The sequence below is a fragment of the Carcharodon carcharias genome, chromosome 10, assembly GCF_017639515.1.
Source record: "Carcharodon carcharias isolate sCarCar2 chromosome 10, sCarCar2.pri, whole genome shotgun sequence".
NCBI lineage: Eukaryota > Metazoa > Chordata > Chondrichthyes > Lamniformes > Lamnidae > Carcharodon > Carcharodon carcharias.
Window position 1 is genome coordinate 147,700,192 of NC_054476.1, and position 14,947 is coordinate 147,715,138.

Here is a 14,947-nt window from a genome sequence, read left to right on the forward strand (position 1 = left end):
ATGAGCAGGTTATTGCAAAGTAAGTACTGCTTGATAGCACTGTGATAACCCCTTCCATCACTTTACTGGTGATCGAGAGTAGACTGATGGGCGGTAATTGGCTGGGCTAGATTTGTCCTGCTTTTTGTGTACAGGACATACCTGGGTAATTTTCCACATTGCCGCGGGTAGATGCCAGTATTGTAGCTGTAATGGAACAGCTTCATGGGGTCTGGGGTCGATGTTGAGGACTACCAGGGCAACTCTCTCCCAACTGTATACCACTGTGCCCCCGCCTCTGCTGGGTCGATCCTGCTGGTGAGACAGGACATACCCAGGGATGGTGATGGTCGTGTCTGAGACATTATCTGTAAGGTATGATTCCATGAGTGTGACTAGGTCAGGCTGTTGCTTGACTAGTCTGTGAGGCAGCTCTCCCAATTTTGGCAATAGCCCCCCCGATGTTAGTAAGGAAGACTTTCCAGGGTTGACAGGGCTGAGTTTACCATCATTGCTTCCAATGCCTTGGTCGATGCTGAGTGGTCAGTCCAGTTTCATCCCGTTTTGTTGACTTTTTAGCAGTTTGATACAACCAAGTGGCTTGTTAGGCCCTTTCGGAGGACATTTAAGAGTCAACCATATTGCTATGGGTCTGGAGTCACATGTAGGTGACACCTACATGTCCCCTTCTCGACTGATTTTGTTTTATTATGTTGACCTGACACAACCTTTGCTTTTTCCTGTGGTCTGGGGTATCAATTAGATAGTTTACCTTCCTAAGCTTCTTTGCTACTCTATACGAACCACTGAACCAGGCTTTAGGGATTCGCCCATCCATAGGAGCACTAGCATGTAGTCTTCTGGCTGAAAGGTTTGGGCCCTAGCATGTTTAACTGTCTGTTTCTTCATAGCTATTTGGGAGCTGTTTTAAGTGAGTTGCTTACAGAACACAAGTTACGTAGTCTTACATGGAGACTTCCTCCTTCTGTTTTAAAAATCTGTCCTTGTTTAGCTTCAAAGTATCTCTCATTTGGTGTGTGTAAACTAATTCAAATGGAGTAAAACCGATGGACTCATTGGGTGAATCTTTTGTTGCTAACAGAAGAAAACCTCGTTCTTTATCCCAGTCATGTGGGTAATCATGGCAGTATGCCCTATTCATTGTTTTTAGCATTTGATGCTACCGTTCTAGCGCACCCTGTGACAATGGGTGATACGCTGATGACTTAAGCTGGGTCAGTCACTTGCAACTTGATAAATCATGTTTTCAAAACAAAAGGGGCATAGCTTCGTAACAATTGCAAGGGAGATAGAGTATAGGGAGGTCTTTATATAACTGTATAGGTATTGGTAAGACCATACCTATAGCAGTGCATACAGTTTTGGTAGCCTTATTTAAGGAAGGATATGCTTGCATTGGAGACAATTAATTAATTTCATATATCATTCAGCATCTGTCTTCAAATAGCAGGGCATTTCTAATGTTTTAGAGTCTTCAGGAAAACTTATCATATATTAATATATTAAAACACAAAAACAAAGCATTGAAGTTCCTTTCTAGAGGAACAGAATTGAAAAGTAGAGAAGTTATGTTAAACTTATATAGAACCTTGGTTAAATTTTGTTTGGAATACTATACATAATTCTGTCTCCGTATTACAAAAAGGACAGAGGGGCCCTGGAGAAGATGCAAAAGAGGTTTACATGGATGCTGCCAAAACTGAGTTTTGTTATCAAGAAAGACTGAACAGGTTGGAGCTCTTTGGAAAAAAAACAAGGTATAGGGGAACATAATAAAAGTCTTTAAAATTATCAAGGCATTTGATAGAATAGCTGTCAAGTTGATGGTTTTAACTTGTGGTGGAATCCAAAACAACAGGTCATAAATATAAAAAATTAGGAGAAATCTAATTACCCAGAGAGTGTTGAGAATGTGGATTTGCTACCACATGAACAGTTGAAGTGACTAGCATAGATGTATTTAAGGGAAAATGCTAAATAAACACGATGGAGAAACAAACAGAAGGATTGGTTAAATGAAGTAGTGGGAGCGTGGAGTATACATTCTGACCCAGATCAATTGGGCCAAATGGCCCATTTCTGTGCTATAAATTCTTTGTAATTGAGTTTATTAATGCTTTTATTCCCCACTTTCATAATGCCTGAGCTGAACCCTCAAACCTTCAAGGCAATGTGGTGTTGGCACATGTTATGCCACTGGAGAGCAGAATTTTTTTTTTCTTTTTCCACCCACCCTCACCCAAGGTTTCCATCACTCGAAGTTTCTAACCTTTGACCAACAGCTCACCAGTAGAAATTAGGTACTTTCTCACAGGAAGGGAACAGCACAACTAATATTATTTTTATACTAGCACAGAATTATTTTGTATTCCAAGAAACAAGAACTCATGAACTGTCTCAAAGTTTAAGCTGTTGAATCTATTTTCCTTATTCATGGAACCTCTGTAAATGGATCTGCAGGTTCGCCATCGAGATACAAGAACCGAATTTAGCAGCCCAGACTCCAGTTCTACATCAGTATGGATGATGACAGCCTTCTCACAGTCCATTCCATTATCTGATCTTGGGTCACAAGTAAAGTCATGTCAAAGGACAATGAATTTGTAATTAAATCGACCTCCCAACAAATCAAGTAAACCAGCATAAAAGCAGCTGAAAAAAAAAACTTAACCCATATAGCAGCTGGTTCGATAGCAGCAGCCTCAGAATAGGTCTTGCTACTCAAAGTAATGTTTGCCACAGAGAGATTCTAAAGATTTTTTTTTAAAGAGTAAGTAAGTGTTCCAGATCTTCTCTATGCTTTTAATCAATTGTCATGATACCGAATTGCTAATACAATTCACCTAAGTCCTTACATGTAAATGAAAGGTAATCTCATTCCATTAACAGATGCAGTTTCTATCTCTCAAATCACATTGATTCAGTTATGTGATTGTATGTCTAAAGATATCAACTTTTACTTCTATTCACATTAAGTTCCAAACAGGTCACATTACTAGTGGCTCCTCTGAATTCACCATTTGATTCTCATTACAATTGTATTTTTTTTTTTAACAGATCATGAGAAAATAATTTTCAACTCAGAACGGAATAATTTTAAAACACTGCATTTCTGAAAGCAAGAGTAAATTTAGATATATGTCAGACAGTTTCATAATGATGGTTTTTAAAATGGCATTTATGTAAAGGGTAATGGTACTAGCTTAAAGTATAATATTTGGTTCGGCATTCCCAGGTAAGTTCTCTGAGAGATACGGTCCTTGGGCATTTTAACACTGTTGACTGCTGAAGGCTGATAGCAGAATAAGAAAGACCATCTATTACAGTACTGTAACACAAGTGTTCAGATATAGCTGTCACTAGAAGTGTGATCATGTATTAAATGTGTCTTTAAACATCCTTTCACACTCAATCAGTCAGCTATCTATTTATCATCTTACAACACACACTTTCTAAAAAGACCAATGGTGCCAGTGTAATTGCTGATTGTTACAATTCCAACCTTCCCTCGGGCTGTAGAACGTGTAACATAAATGCTCAGCTATACCTGATAAGCATAAGTCTGTTTTTGTCATTCTGACATGAACTCTAGCATAACTCAGTGATTGAGTGGCTGTATTCTTCATGTTAATTGCCACCTGGGGCTGTGGTAACAGGATTGCTTAAAATGTAAGCCGTAAGACAAAGTTTGTGTTACAATAGTTGATGGTATCTCACAATTCAGTTGTACAGTGGTCTGCTAAACTCTTCTGCTTCACCCGTCCCCAAGAAGCCTTGTCCACTAACTACTTGCTTTTTATTATGAATAAACTCTAGGTTAAGCATTTATCCCCATCTATGCTAGTTTCCATTCTTCAATAAAATTCCAGGAGTTAGTGCATAGGAATTTAAAATGATACTTCATATGAATTTGCTGCAATTAGTCATATTGTTAATAACAGAGCAAGGTATATTCAGTTCTTGTTAATGTTAAGATCTATCTGAAATTAAATTAGACAAACATGTCAGTAATAAAAAAAAACTGTGCAGGAAATCAATCTTATAACAAAGCTTTAGCATACAGCATTCTTCTTTAAGTCAACTCTTTCAAAAAATATATATGTACACTTTTGTTTGTCAAACAGAATATGCCACGGAAACATGTTATGAAGCCCACCTGAGATATCAAAAGGGGTCTCGGTTTAAAATCTCCAAAAAGGTAAACACTCCCTCAGTACTTCATTCAGCCTAGATTGATGTCAGCCTAGATTTTGTGCTCAGGTCTTTGGACCTTTTGTGTCATAAAACGTGCTACCACTAAGCCACAACTGTGTTTGTGGCGTAGCCAACATGTGTCATGTGACCTCTCATGTTCAGGGATAAAACAATGACTTTATTAAGCTCTGTTGAAGGGTCATGAGGACTCGAAATGTCAACTCTTTTCTACTCCGCCAATGCTGCCAGACCTGCTGAGTTTTTCCAGGTAATTCTGTTTTTGTTTTTATAACTTTATTAAGCTGTTGCACAGTTTGCACAATTAACATTTCTACACAAAATCCTTCCAACAGACCACATGCAATTTTCACAGTCACGGACTTTGCCTAATTTATTTCATCGATAAAAACAGGGAAATTATCAGATAAAATATCCATGCTAGAAATTATGTTGGAAATAACCAAGCTCCAGGTTTTTAATCAATTCTCAATAAAAGACGCAGTGCATGCAGAAGTATTTCTCACAGGCAGATTCAGAAGACCTGATTGCCAGCACATGCCACTTCAGAGGATCCTCAATGTAAAACAGTATCTGCACAGAGGCTGAAGGCAGAGGATCGTCACTTGGGTGCCTGACCACCATCTCCAGGCAGGACACTCAGATTTCCAACAGGGGCTAAGTGCTTTCCTTTGTCCTTTAAAAAATCAGTGCCTTCTGGCTCCTTGTAACTAATTCAGGGGGAAAGGATCAAAGTGGCAAACTGGTATTAAAGTGTAGCAACCATCAGGTAGTTTATGACTGACTCTGCCCCAAAAGTAAAACATTTAGAGCAATCTCACCAACATCCAAGATGAGCAGTGGCTTTTGTGAGCCAGCTATCCTCTGCAGGATCAGGTAAATTGCCAGATACTGCAGATATGTGGTGTTCCAGCTAAAAGCATAGAGATCTTCAAACAGGGAGTCTACCTTCCGCTCGTCTACCATTGAACCAATGCGCCCATCCCAGTTAAATTAAAAGCAAAATACTGCGGATGCTGGAAATCTGAAACAAAAACAGAAAATGCTGGAAAAACTCAGCAGGCCTAACAGCATCTGTGGAGAGAAAAACAGAGTTAACGTTTGAGTCCGTGTGACTCTTCTTCAGAACTCTGTTTTTCTGTCCACAGATGCTGTTAGACCACCCATCCCAGTTGATTCTTGCAGGTGTTGCTGCAGGGAAAGCTGCCAATGCTCATGCATCCTCTGCAAATCAGAAGGATCCTTCTCCATGAGAGCCAGGTCATCAGCATAAACTTGACTGGAGTATATAAGATCCTGAACGGTCTCGACAAGGTGGACATGGAAAGGATGTTTCCTCTTGTGGGCGAGTCCAGAATTAGGGGACACAGTTTTAAAATTAGGAATTGCCCTTTTAGGACAGAGATGAGAATTTTTTTCTCTGAGGGTTGTGCAACTTTGGAACTCTCTGTCTCAGAAGGCAGTGGAGGCGAGATCATTGAATATTTTTAAGCTGGAGGTAGATAGATTCTTGTTAGACAAGGGAATCAAAGGTTATTGGGGGTAGATAGGAATGTGGACTTCAAAACACAAACAGATCAGCCATGATCTTATTGAATGGCGGAGCAGGCTTGAGGGGCCGAATGGCCTACTTCTGCTCTTATTTTGTATGTTCGTATGTAACTGTCTCCATGTCCAGCTCGCACATCAGATAGGTGCTCTGAATTGTTAGTAGACAAGCAAACAAGCAGGTTTGTACTTTAAAATTTGGCTTAACTAAATATTGTCCATTTCCTGATATTCTGCTGCGAGTATTTAAGCATACAGGAATTATTTGCAGCACCAAGTACAAACAGGAAATTACAATAATAATTAGGGCCTGTTTCCATGAAATTGTAATTAAACAGTTTTAAAATGTTCACAAACAAAATTAATATTCTCAATTTTACTGTAAAATTCAGTGATCATTAATATGATTGCTTCAAATTTTATGTTGCTGGGTCAATTTTTTGAAAAATAAATTAATTCGGACTGTCCATCAGAGCAGCAAATGACCTAAGTTGTTCATCTATGATGTTGTACATGGGTACAGATGCAAATTCCTACATGGCATCCAAAATAAATGCATACAACATGACTACTCTATCAACTCTTTCGTAGCAGGCAGAAATATAAGTATTTCAAACAGCAGAACTAGTTTGTATTAATCAAGAGTCAAAAATGAAGCAGCTGAGTTTCCAATATGGCTGAATTACTTAAAAGATATACAACTAAATTGTTGCATTTTTGACGAGCAATGACATTGAACAAAACATCTGCAGTTTCCGGCTCCACTTAGTATCCTCTTTTGGAGAAGAAAGGAGACTGTCCAAGATATCCTATGCCTGGCTCGTTAACAAAGAGAACTGAGTAAATATTACTTACATCTTTTCCTTCTAGCAGATCCTTGCATTTCTCATTCCTGTTGTAGCTACTTGAGACCTCGGGGTGAACACAGGTGTGATCTCTGCTGGACAGGATAGTCATCCGAACATATGAGTAATTTGTACGCCGCAGTTCATGGGTGATTTGTGTTATTTGTTTGTGCGTGCGAGTCCCAAAAAATATCTTTGGGACTTGTGTTTTCCCATTCTTTCCTTTTGCACCATCTTCATCTTTTCCACTTGTCTTTGAATTACTGCAAGTACACAGGGTACAGGGGCTATGCACCTTTAAAGAAAGGATCCAAATAATTTAATACCACTTCATTTATTTAAAATAATTTGTAGCGCAAAATGTAACTATTACATTATAGTTTACATTTTAATCATTCCTTTAATACTTTAAATATAATTGGAATTATGTTAGTTTTTTTATACTGCATTCAGCAGGCACATGTAAAACTATGCTAATTGTCTAAACTGAAAGCAAAACATTGCAAAACAATATATAACTCTCCAAAATATTGAGAATTTAGAAGAGGCAAATGACCAATGGCTGGCCGCTACACCTACACTTTACACAGATCAATACCTTCCAGAGTGACTGCACTGGTCTTCGTGGGGTTTGTTAGCCTGCATCATATTAAAAAAAACTACACAAATATCTTCAATCCCATTAAAGTAGCTCTAATTCTTAGCAGGATTACCAAAGCAAACAAACAGTACATAATGCTTTGGATAGAAGACCATTGGTCCATCTAGCCTACTCCTTGACTTCTATTTGCTTCCTTACTGTGATGCTGCAACTAAAAATTTTTTTTTTTCAACTGAAATTCTTCCAAACCATTTAAAAAAACTGCCTGTTCTACCATGCCAGATGGTATCTATCCCATAATTTGAAGTTGCTTAAATTTCCCATCATCTTCTAATACCTTTCACTTTAAATGGTTTTCCAACTCCCCAATTCCTGAACCTAAAATAAGAGCCTGCCGGGATCCAAATGCTCTGTATCACCTTCTCCAGAAAGTAAAACCTAAAGATGGACTATTACTCCTTAGGATTCCACCACTTTCACAAATCAGCCTCATAGCCTCCTCCAGTCTCTCAGCAATAATTGCACATTTTTCAGGTAACATTAAGACCAAAGTACCAAACAAATCACTTGATATGGCTGAGGCCAGATACAATTTCAACATCACTTCCTTAGACTATGTAACTCATAATCCTAGCAATACATCCCAACAATTTATTTTGCTTTTTACACTGCCTGCAAAAACTGAAAGCTTTAATAACTTATCCATCAAAACAGCAAAAGCACTTCCCTGCTCCATTAACAGAAGTACATTACCATTTAATCTCATTACTTCATTTCATTGCTTTACATGCGTGCTCCAGCTGCCCATTTACCTAGTATTAGTTATCATTGGCCACTGCACCCAATTTGGAATTAGCTGAAAATTTAAACATTTTGGGGAAAATACCTTGCTCTAAATCATTTATGTAACATCAGCTGCCCAAACACCAGCCCTGGTATCACTCTACTGGCAACTCCATTATGCCACCATCCATTATCTAGTTTTCAGTCGAGTATCAATCCAGCCTAATATTTACACCTTAGAATGTTTGTAATGTATGCTAACACCAATGCCTTCCTGAAGTTCAGGGAGCTATCCACTAACTCAGACTTATCCAGCAGGTCTGTAATCTCCTCAAAGAACTCCAGCAAACATTCCAACTGTTGACACTTTTGTTTCCCGGCCTCCTTGGGCTGTGCAATATTCACTCATTGTCCAAATCTCTTACAAGCAATTTCCGCAGGCTTTTCATTTTGGTAAAACCTAGAAAGAAATACTACTATAGTTTGAGTGTGAAAGCTACTATACTTGCATCATGACTTTTGTGGAAGGTGTCTTTAGTTGGGATGACAGTACAAGAAAGAGTGTGTGTGAGAGAGAGGATGATAGAAGGATTGAGATAAAAAGGCAAAAGATAAAATGACAGAGAGGCAGGGGAAGCAGATGAAAGCATGGGGCTAGTGGCAAGAGAGGGGGAAGCTTTATGTGTTCTCTGCCTAGTTGCCATTCTTCATGAGTCTAAACTGGGGTGCTGAATGACTATTCAGTTGTAGGGAACATAGTGCATATACACTTTTCATCCAGAGCAAAAACCCTGGCGGAATTTTCCTTTTCAAGCTAAGGGGCTTTGCATCACAAATCACAAGATTTTTGTCAACCTTAAATTGTTTAAGGAGTTTTCATGCTTCCATGGTTGAAAGTTATCAACTGTAATTAATGGTTTAACATACATTATTTAATTGTTCATGCCTATAGCATTTTTCTCTTGCACTTCAAATAGGCATAAGGAAAGTCATGAGAAAGCAAGAGTTGAAACCTAAAATAAATGAGTAACTTTATTTCCTCACATTTGAAATTAAAATTACAAATTTACTCCTTGCATTTTAAAACTAATTTTGGTACACAGTAGGCATACCTTTCACCAAAGTTCAAATTTCTTTTTTAAGGTATTAACACACGATAACACATATATCAACTAACTGGAGAAGTTAATTAATATTTGTAGAATAGTTCAAAATGCTGGCAGAGCCTAGCACTCAATCAGCCTGAACTGTACAGATTTATAACTCTTGAATGTATTGGTGTGCAGTCTCAGATTGACACCCAGTTCTCTTTGCATCAGCTGGGCCCCATTGTGTAAACCTGTCTAGGAGTAAAAGTAGGGAGCTGATCCCTGTATTTGCATTCCTCCAAATTAACACTGGAACCCAGCAGTACCTCTACTCCCAATTTACAGTCCACTTTCACTCTCCCAAATTTTGATCCTGAAACAAGCAAAATGTAAAATATCCTTCATTCTTATAACAAATTGGACAAAACCAACTTGGTTAACCAAAAATAAAGAAACTATATTTTTCACAAGCCTTTCAAAAAAGAGTCAGGAAAACTTTCAAGCTATTGTATTCAAAGATTTACCCTGTTGCTGCTCTATACTATCCACCTCCAATCAGACCATACTCAAACAGAAAGAAACACTCCTTCCTTTTAACTTAAACCAGAACAATCATCCTCCAGCAACAAATTCTAAGTCACTGCTCGAGTTATGCCACGATATTAAGGATCAACTTGTTTTTTAGCCTCTGATCTGTGGAAAACCAAGTTCAAATTACCCACTATTCCAATCACTCAATCTTGTCTGCCATTAAATATTACAATACATGAAAGAATAGAGGTAAATGTGACCCATCTTGTGCTGTCAGTTACTGGAATAAAAGGTTCAGTGCTGTGCCAAATAAACAGCCGTTCAAAGTAGCTAATGTTACATCAGTGCAGGAACTCTAACATTCTCCTCTCAGGTTGCCAATAACAGCAGATTTTGTTACACTACACAGATACACTAAATAGCCTGATCGAGATGCCCTGCCACATATTGAATAATTACTTATTCATTGAAAGGATAAAAAGAAGAATTATGAATGGGGCTCTTGTCAGCAGCAAGGCAGGAAGCAACTGACACATGGGTGCAAGCTATATATGCAGTGATGTCGGACAAGGTTTGTGCCCATATAGTAATACTTGTATCTTGTAATGAAAACTACAGCAAGCCTTTGCATCCCCTATTAATTAAGAGTCCACAGCGCAGGTATCATTTTGATAATATATCACTTAAAAAGTTACACGAAACAATACATTGAATCGACTTCATTTGACTATACAAAACTTCATAATGGAAGTAAACGGTTTCTCAATTTAAGTTATGTTTAAGTACCTTAATAATTTCAAAACTATTTGCAAAGAGCTTCTATTCAACCAGGAAAGGACAAACAGTCTTTTTGATTCTTATGTTTAATATGCACTTTCTACCCAATCCATAATTTTCTCCACCTCTTGGGCTCTTATATATCACACAGCCATCTTCTGTTGAGAAGAGAGTCCACCCAACTACTGATTTAATCACATGCTTTGAAAAATATTATGTTTTCAATCCCAGATCATCTTGAGTGTCACTGACGTCAATGGTGTGGAAAACCCTTCAACGCCAGAAATACTGCATGCTTAATCCATGGGAGGGATTACTGTAGTGGCAAGTCAATCTATTCATTATTAAACAAACTGAAAACATTTCTTTGTTCTGCTACAAAACAGAGAATTAATATTTAGCGTGCATGGTATTGCAGCCCTGCCAATTCCATTTATTTCATATTTTTGGTTGATAATCACAAGCCAAATTTTCACTATTTCACACTTCATATCTTGATAATAAAATAAGGATTAACAGTTATTTTCTATAGCATATAATGTTGCCAGAGACAACTAAGCATGATGAGATACTTCACCTGGTGATTTTTGGTTTCAAATTAATTACTTCCAATTTGCTTAACAGTGCCTGTATCCAAGAGCATGAAATTGCTGTTATTTAGTTTGTAAATTATCCTTCATGCTTATAGAACACGGTATTATCTGAATCAAAGTAAAGCTAGTCCTAGAATGCATCATAAGAGCAGACTCCTCAGGGCTCGATATTAGGTGATATATTTTTCTGATACATATCAATGATTAAACTTAAAGGTAAGGGCATGATTAAGAAGGTTGCAGATGATACAAGAATTGGCCCTGTGGGGAAGAAGGATGTAAACTGCAGGAAGATATCAATGGGCTGGTTGGGTGGACAGATAAGTAACAAATGAAAAAGCTAGTCAGTAATGAACATAAAACACCAAACTGTCATAAAAACCCATCTGGCTCACTAATCCCTTCAGAGGAGAAAATCTGATGTCCTGGCCTACACGTGGCACCATACCCGCAGCAGTATGGTTGACACTTAACCCACCTCTTAAATGGCCTAACAAGCCAGTCACTGTAGCTGTATCAAACTGCTACTGACTTCTTCTGTTTAAAGATGTGATGGGCTTGTACAGGGCCCACTGCTGCAGATCAATATGCTGAAGCATAACCAAACACAAAGCATAATGCCAGACACAAACTATCCATGGAATGAACCAACAATAAAATTGAGAGAATGGAATGAACAATAAATCTGGAGAAGTGTGAGGTATTGCATTTGGTGAGGGAAAACAAGGTAAGGGAATACACAAAGAATGATTGGATACTGGAGTGTAGAGGAACAGAGAGAGCTTGGAGTGTATGCCCACAGATCCCCAAGGTAGCAGAGCAGGTAGGTAAGGTGGTTAAGAAGGCACATGAGGTACTTTCCTTTATTAGCTGAGGCTTAGAATTCAAGAGCATGGAGGGTATGCAAGAATTGTATAAAACACTAGTTAGCCATAGCTGGGCTACTACATCCAGTTCTGGTCACCACATTACAGAAATATGTGTTTGCACTAGAAAGATACAGAGGAGATTTATGGTGATGTTGCCAAGACTGGAGAATTTTAGGTGAGGTAAGAGTGGATAGGTTTTTTTCTTTGGAACAGGGGAACCTGAGGAAAGAGTTAATTATGGTGTATGGAATTATGAAGAGACTACACATTTCTGTTAGCAGACAGGTCAATAACCAGGAGGCATAGATTTAAAGTAAAGTAATCAGTAGGAGAATTAGAGGGGGTTTGTGGAAAATTTTTTTCACTCTGGGATATTGGGAGAAGATGGGGCTGGGTGTGGGGATTTGGATTTTATAGCCTGAAAGAGTGGTAGGAGCAGAAACCCTCAATCTCATTTAAAACGTACTTGGATACGCACTTAAAGTGTCTTTTGCAGACCAAAAGTGAGATTGCGTTGGATAGCTGTGTGTTGGCTGGCATACACATAATGGGCTGAATGACCTATCTGTGCTGTAAATTTCTATGATTCCAGTGCACTTGATTGCAAGTCAGAAGGATCTTTTTTATACACCAACACTACAAAATACTGTGTAATTTTGATTCCCCTATAAAAATAGCACTGAAGCACTGGCGAGAGTTCAAAAGGAGGACTAAGATGATTCTGAAGACGCTAAACTATGAAGAAAAACACAAAGAATTTTCACAGGAAAGGAGGTTTAAAGTATATATAATACTTACGATAGAGACATTTAGACAGGATTTAAACAGGTTTTTAATTTGGAATAAGAAAACAGAAAATGCTGGAAATGCTCTGCAGGTCTGGAAGCACTGTGGGGATAGAATCAAAGTCAATGTTTCAGGCCAGTGATATTCATCTGAATTTGGAATCTAAATGCAGAATTAAAGGATCAAAGTCCAAAATTAATTAACATCTATCAAGAAACTTCTTTTCCCTCTCCCTCATAAAATGGAAAGTGTGCGAAATTAAAATGGCAAGCGGTTGTAAGCTCAGGGTCATATTTGCGGACTGAACAGAGATGCTCAACAAAGCAGTCACCTAACCGTCATTTGATCGCCAAATGTAGAGGAGATGGTTTCATGAGCAGAGAATATAATTTGCTAAATTGAAACTACAAATAAATCACAGCTTCAGCTGGAAGGTGTGTTTGGGGCTCTGGATGGTGGGAAAAGAGGAGTTGAAAGCACAGGCTTTCCACCTCTTACATTTAGAACTGTAGAAAAGTTACAGCGCAGAAAGGGGCCATTCAGCCCATCATACCTGCGCCAGCCATAAAAAAAGAAAGAAGCTAGCCACTCATTTTTAATCCCACTTTCCAACACCTGGTCCATAGCCTTGCAGGTTACAGCATTTCAGGTGCAAATCCAGGTACCTTATAACCTTTTAATCTTTGTTTTGGAAGGTGCCGTGAGAAGAGGAATGGGTGTTGGGGGTAATTAAGAAGTATTGCAGGGGGAACAATCCCTTGGGAATGGTGAAAGGGGGCGGAGGGGAAGGTGTGTTTTTTTTTTATTTACATGAGATGGGCGGCACTAGCTAGCATTTATTGCCTATTCATAATTATCCTTGAGAAGGTGGTGGTGAGGTATCTCCTTGAACCACTGCAGTCCATGTGTATAGATACACCCACAGTTCTGTTAGGGATGAATTCCAGGATTTTGACCCAGCGACAGTGAATGAACGGCACTACTGTTCCAAGTTAAGATAGTGCGTGGCTTGGAGGGGAACTTGCAGGTGATGGTGTTTCCCATGCATCTGCTGCCCTTCTCCTTCTTGGTAATAGAGGTCGCGGATTTGGAAGGTGCTGTCTAAGGAGCCTTTGTGAGTTTCTGCAGTGCATTTTGGGGATGGTACACACTGCTGCCATGTGCACTGGTGGTGGAGAGGGTGAATGGGGTGCCAATCAAGCAGGCTGCTTTATCCTGGATGATGTCAAGCTTCGTGAATGTTGTTGGAGCTGCACTCATCCAGGCAAATGGAGAGTATTCCATCACACTCCTGACTTGCACCTTGTAGCTGTAGACAAGTTTTGAAGAGTCAGGAGTTGAGTTACTTGCTCCAGAATTCCCAGCCTCTGACCTGCTCTTGTAGCCACCGTTTCTATTTGGCTGGTCCAGTTCAGTTTCTGGTCAATGACAACCCCCAAGATGCTGATAGTGGAGATTCAGCAATGGTCAAGCCTTTGAATGTCATGGGGCGATGGTTAGATTCTCTCTTGTTAGAGGTGGTTATTGCCTGGCACTTGTGTGGCACGAATGTTACTTGTTAGCTATCAGCCCAAGCCTGAATGTGGTCCAGGTCTTTCAGCATATCGACATGGACAGCTTCAGTGTCTGAGCATACTGAATGGTGCTGAACACTGCAATCATCAGAAAGCATCCCTACTTCTGACCTTATGATGGAGGGAAGGTCATTGATAAAGCAGCTGAAGACGGCTGGGCCTAGGGCACTACCCTGAGGAACTCGTGCAGCGATATCTTGGGACTGAGATGACTGATCTCCAACAACTCCAGCCATCTTCCTTTGTGCTAAGGATGACTCCAACCGTTGGGGAGTTTTCCCGTGATTCCCACTGACACCAGTTTTTCTAGGGCTCCTTGGAGTCAATGGGAATCAGGGGGAAAATTCTCCACTGGTTGGAATCATACCTAGCACAAAAGAATGATGGCTGTTGTTGTTTGGTGGTGGCACCATGCTGGAGATGGTGCAGTATGATTTGTTGAATGTGGACGCACACAGGAGATGTCAAGGGGAACTCTTTGTGGTTCCAGGACAGAAGTGAAAGTTGCAGGCAGATGTACTGGAAACAAGACAGACAGAGTTGAGTGCCCTATCAACCAAAGTGGTGGCTTCTTCAGTTGAGAAAAAAGAAAGAAAAAGCAAAGCATGATGTGGAAAGTGGCATCGGGCAGAACAGATACAATGAAACAAAGAAACTGGAAGAATGGAATAAAGTTCTACAAGAAGCTGGGTGGGATTAAGGATAATCAAGCTAGATGGGAGAGTCAGAGAGCTTTACGG

General features: G+C 39.3%; 1 protein-coding gene across 1 annotated transcript in view; it reads right to left on the bottom strand.

Moving 5' to 3' along the window:
* brip1 (BRCA1 interacting helicase 1) overlaps positions 1–14,947 on the bottom strand; it is a 321,080-nt gene that overhangs the window by 250,153 nt on the left and 55,980 nt on the right. The window contains exon 8 of the mRNA XM_041196890.1: positions 6,616–6,900. Coding sequence (XP_041052824.1) covers positions 6,616–6,900 — 285 coding nt within the window. The remainder of the gene's footprint in view (positions 1–6,615; positions 6,901–14,947) is intronic.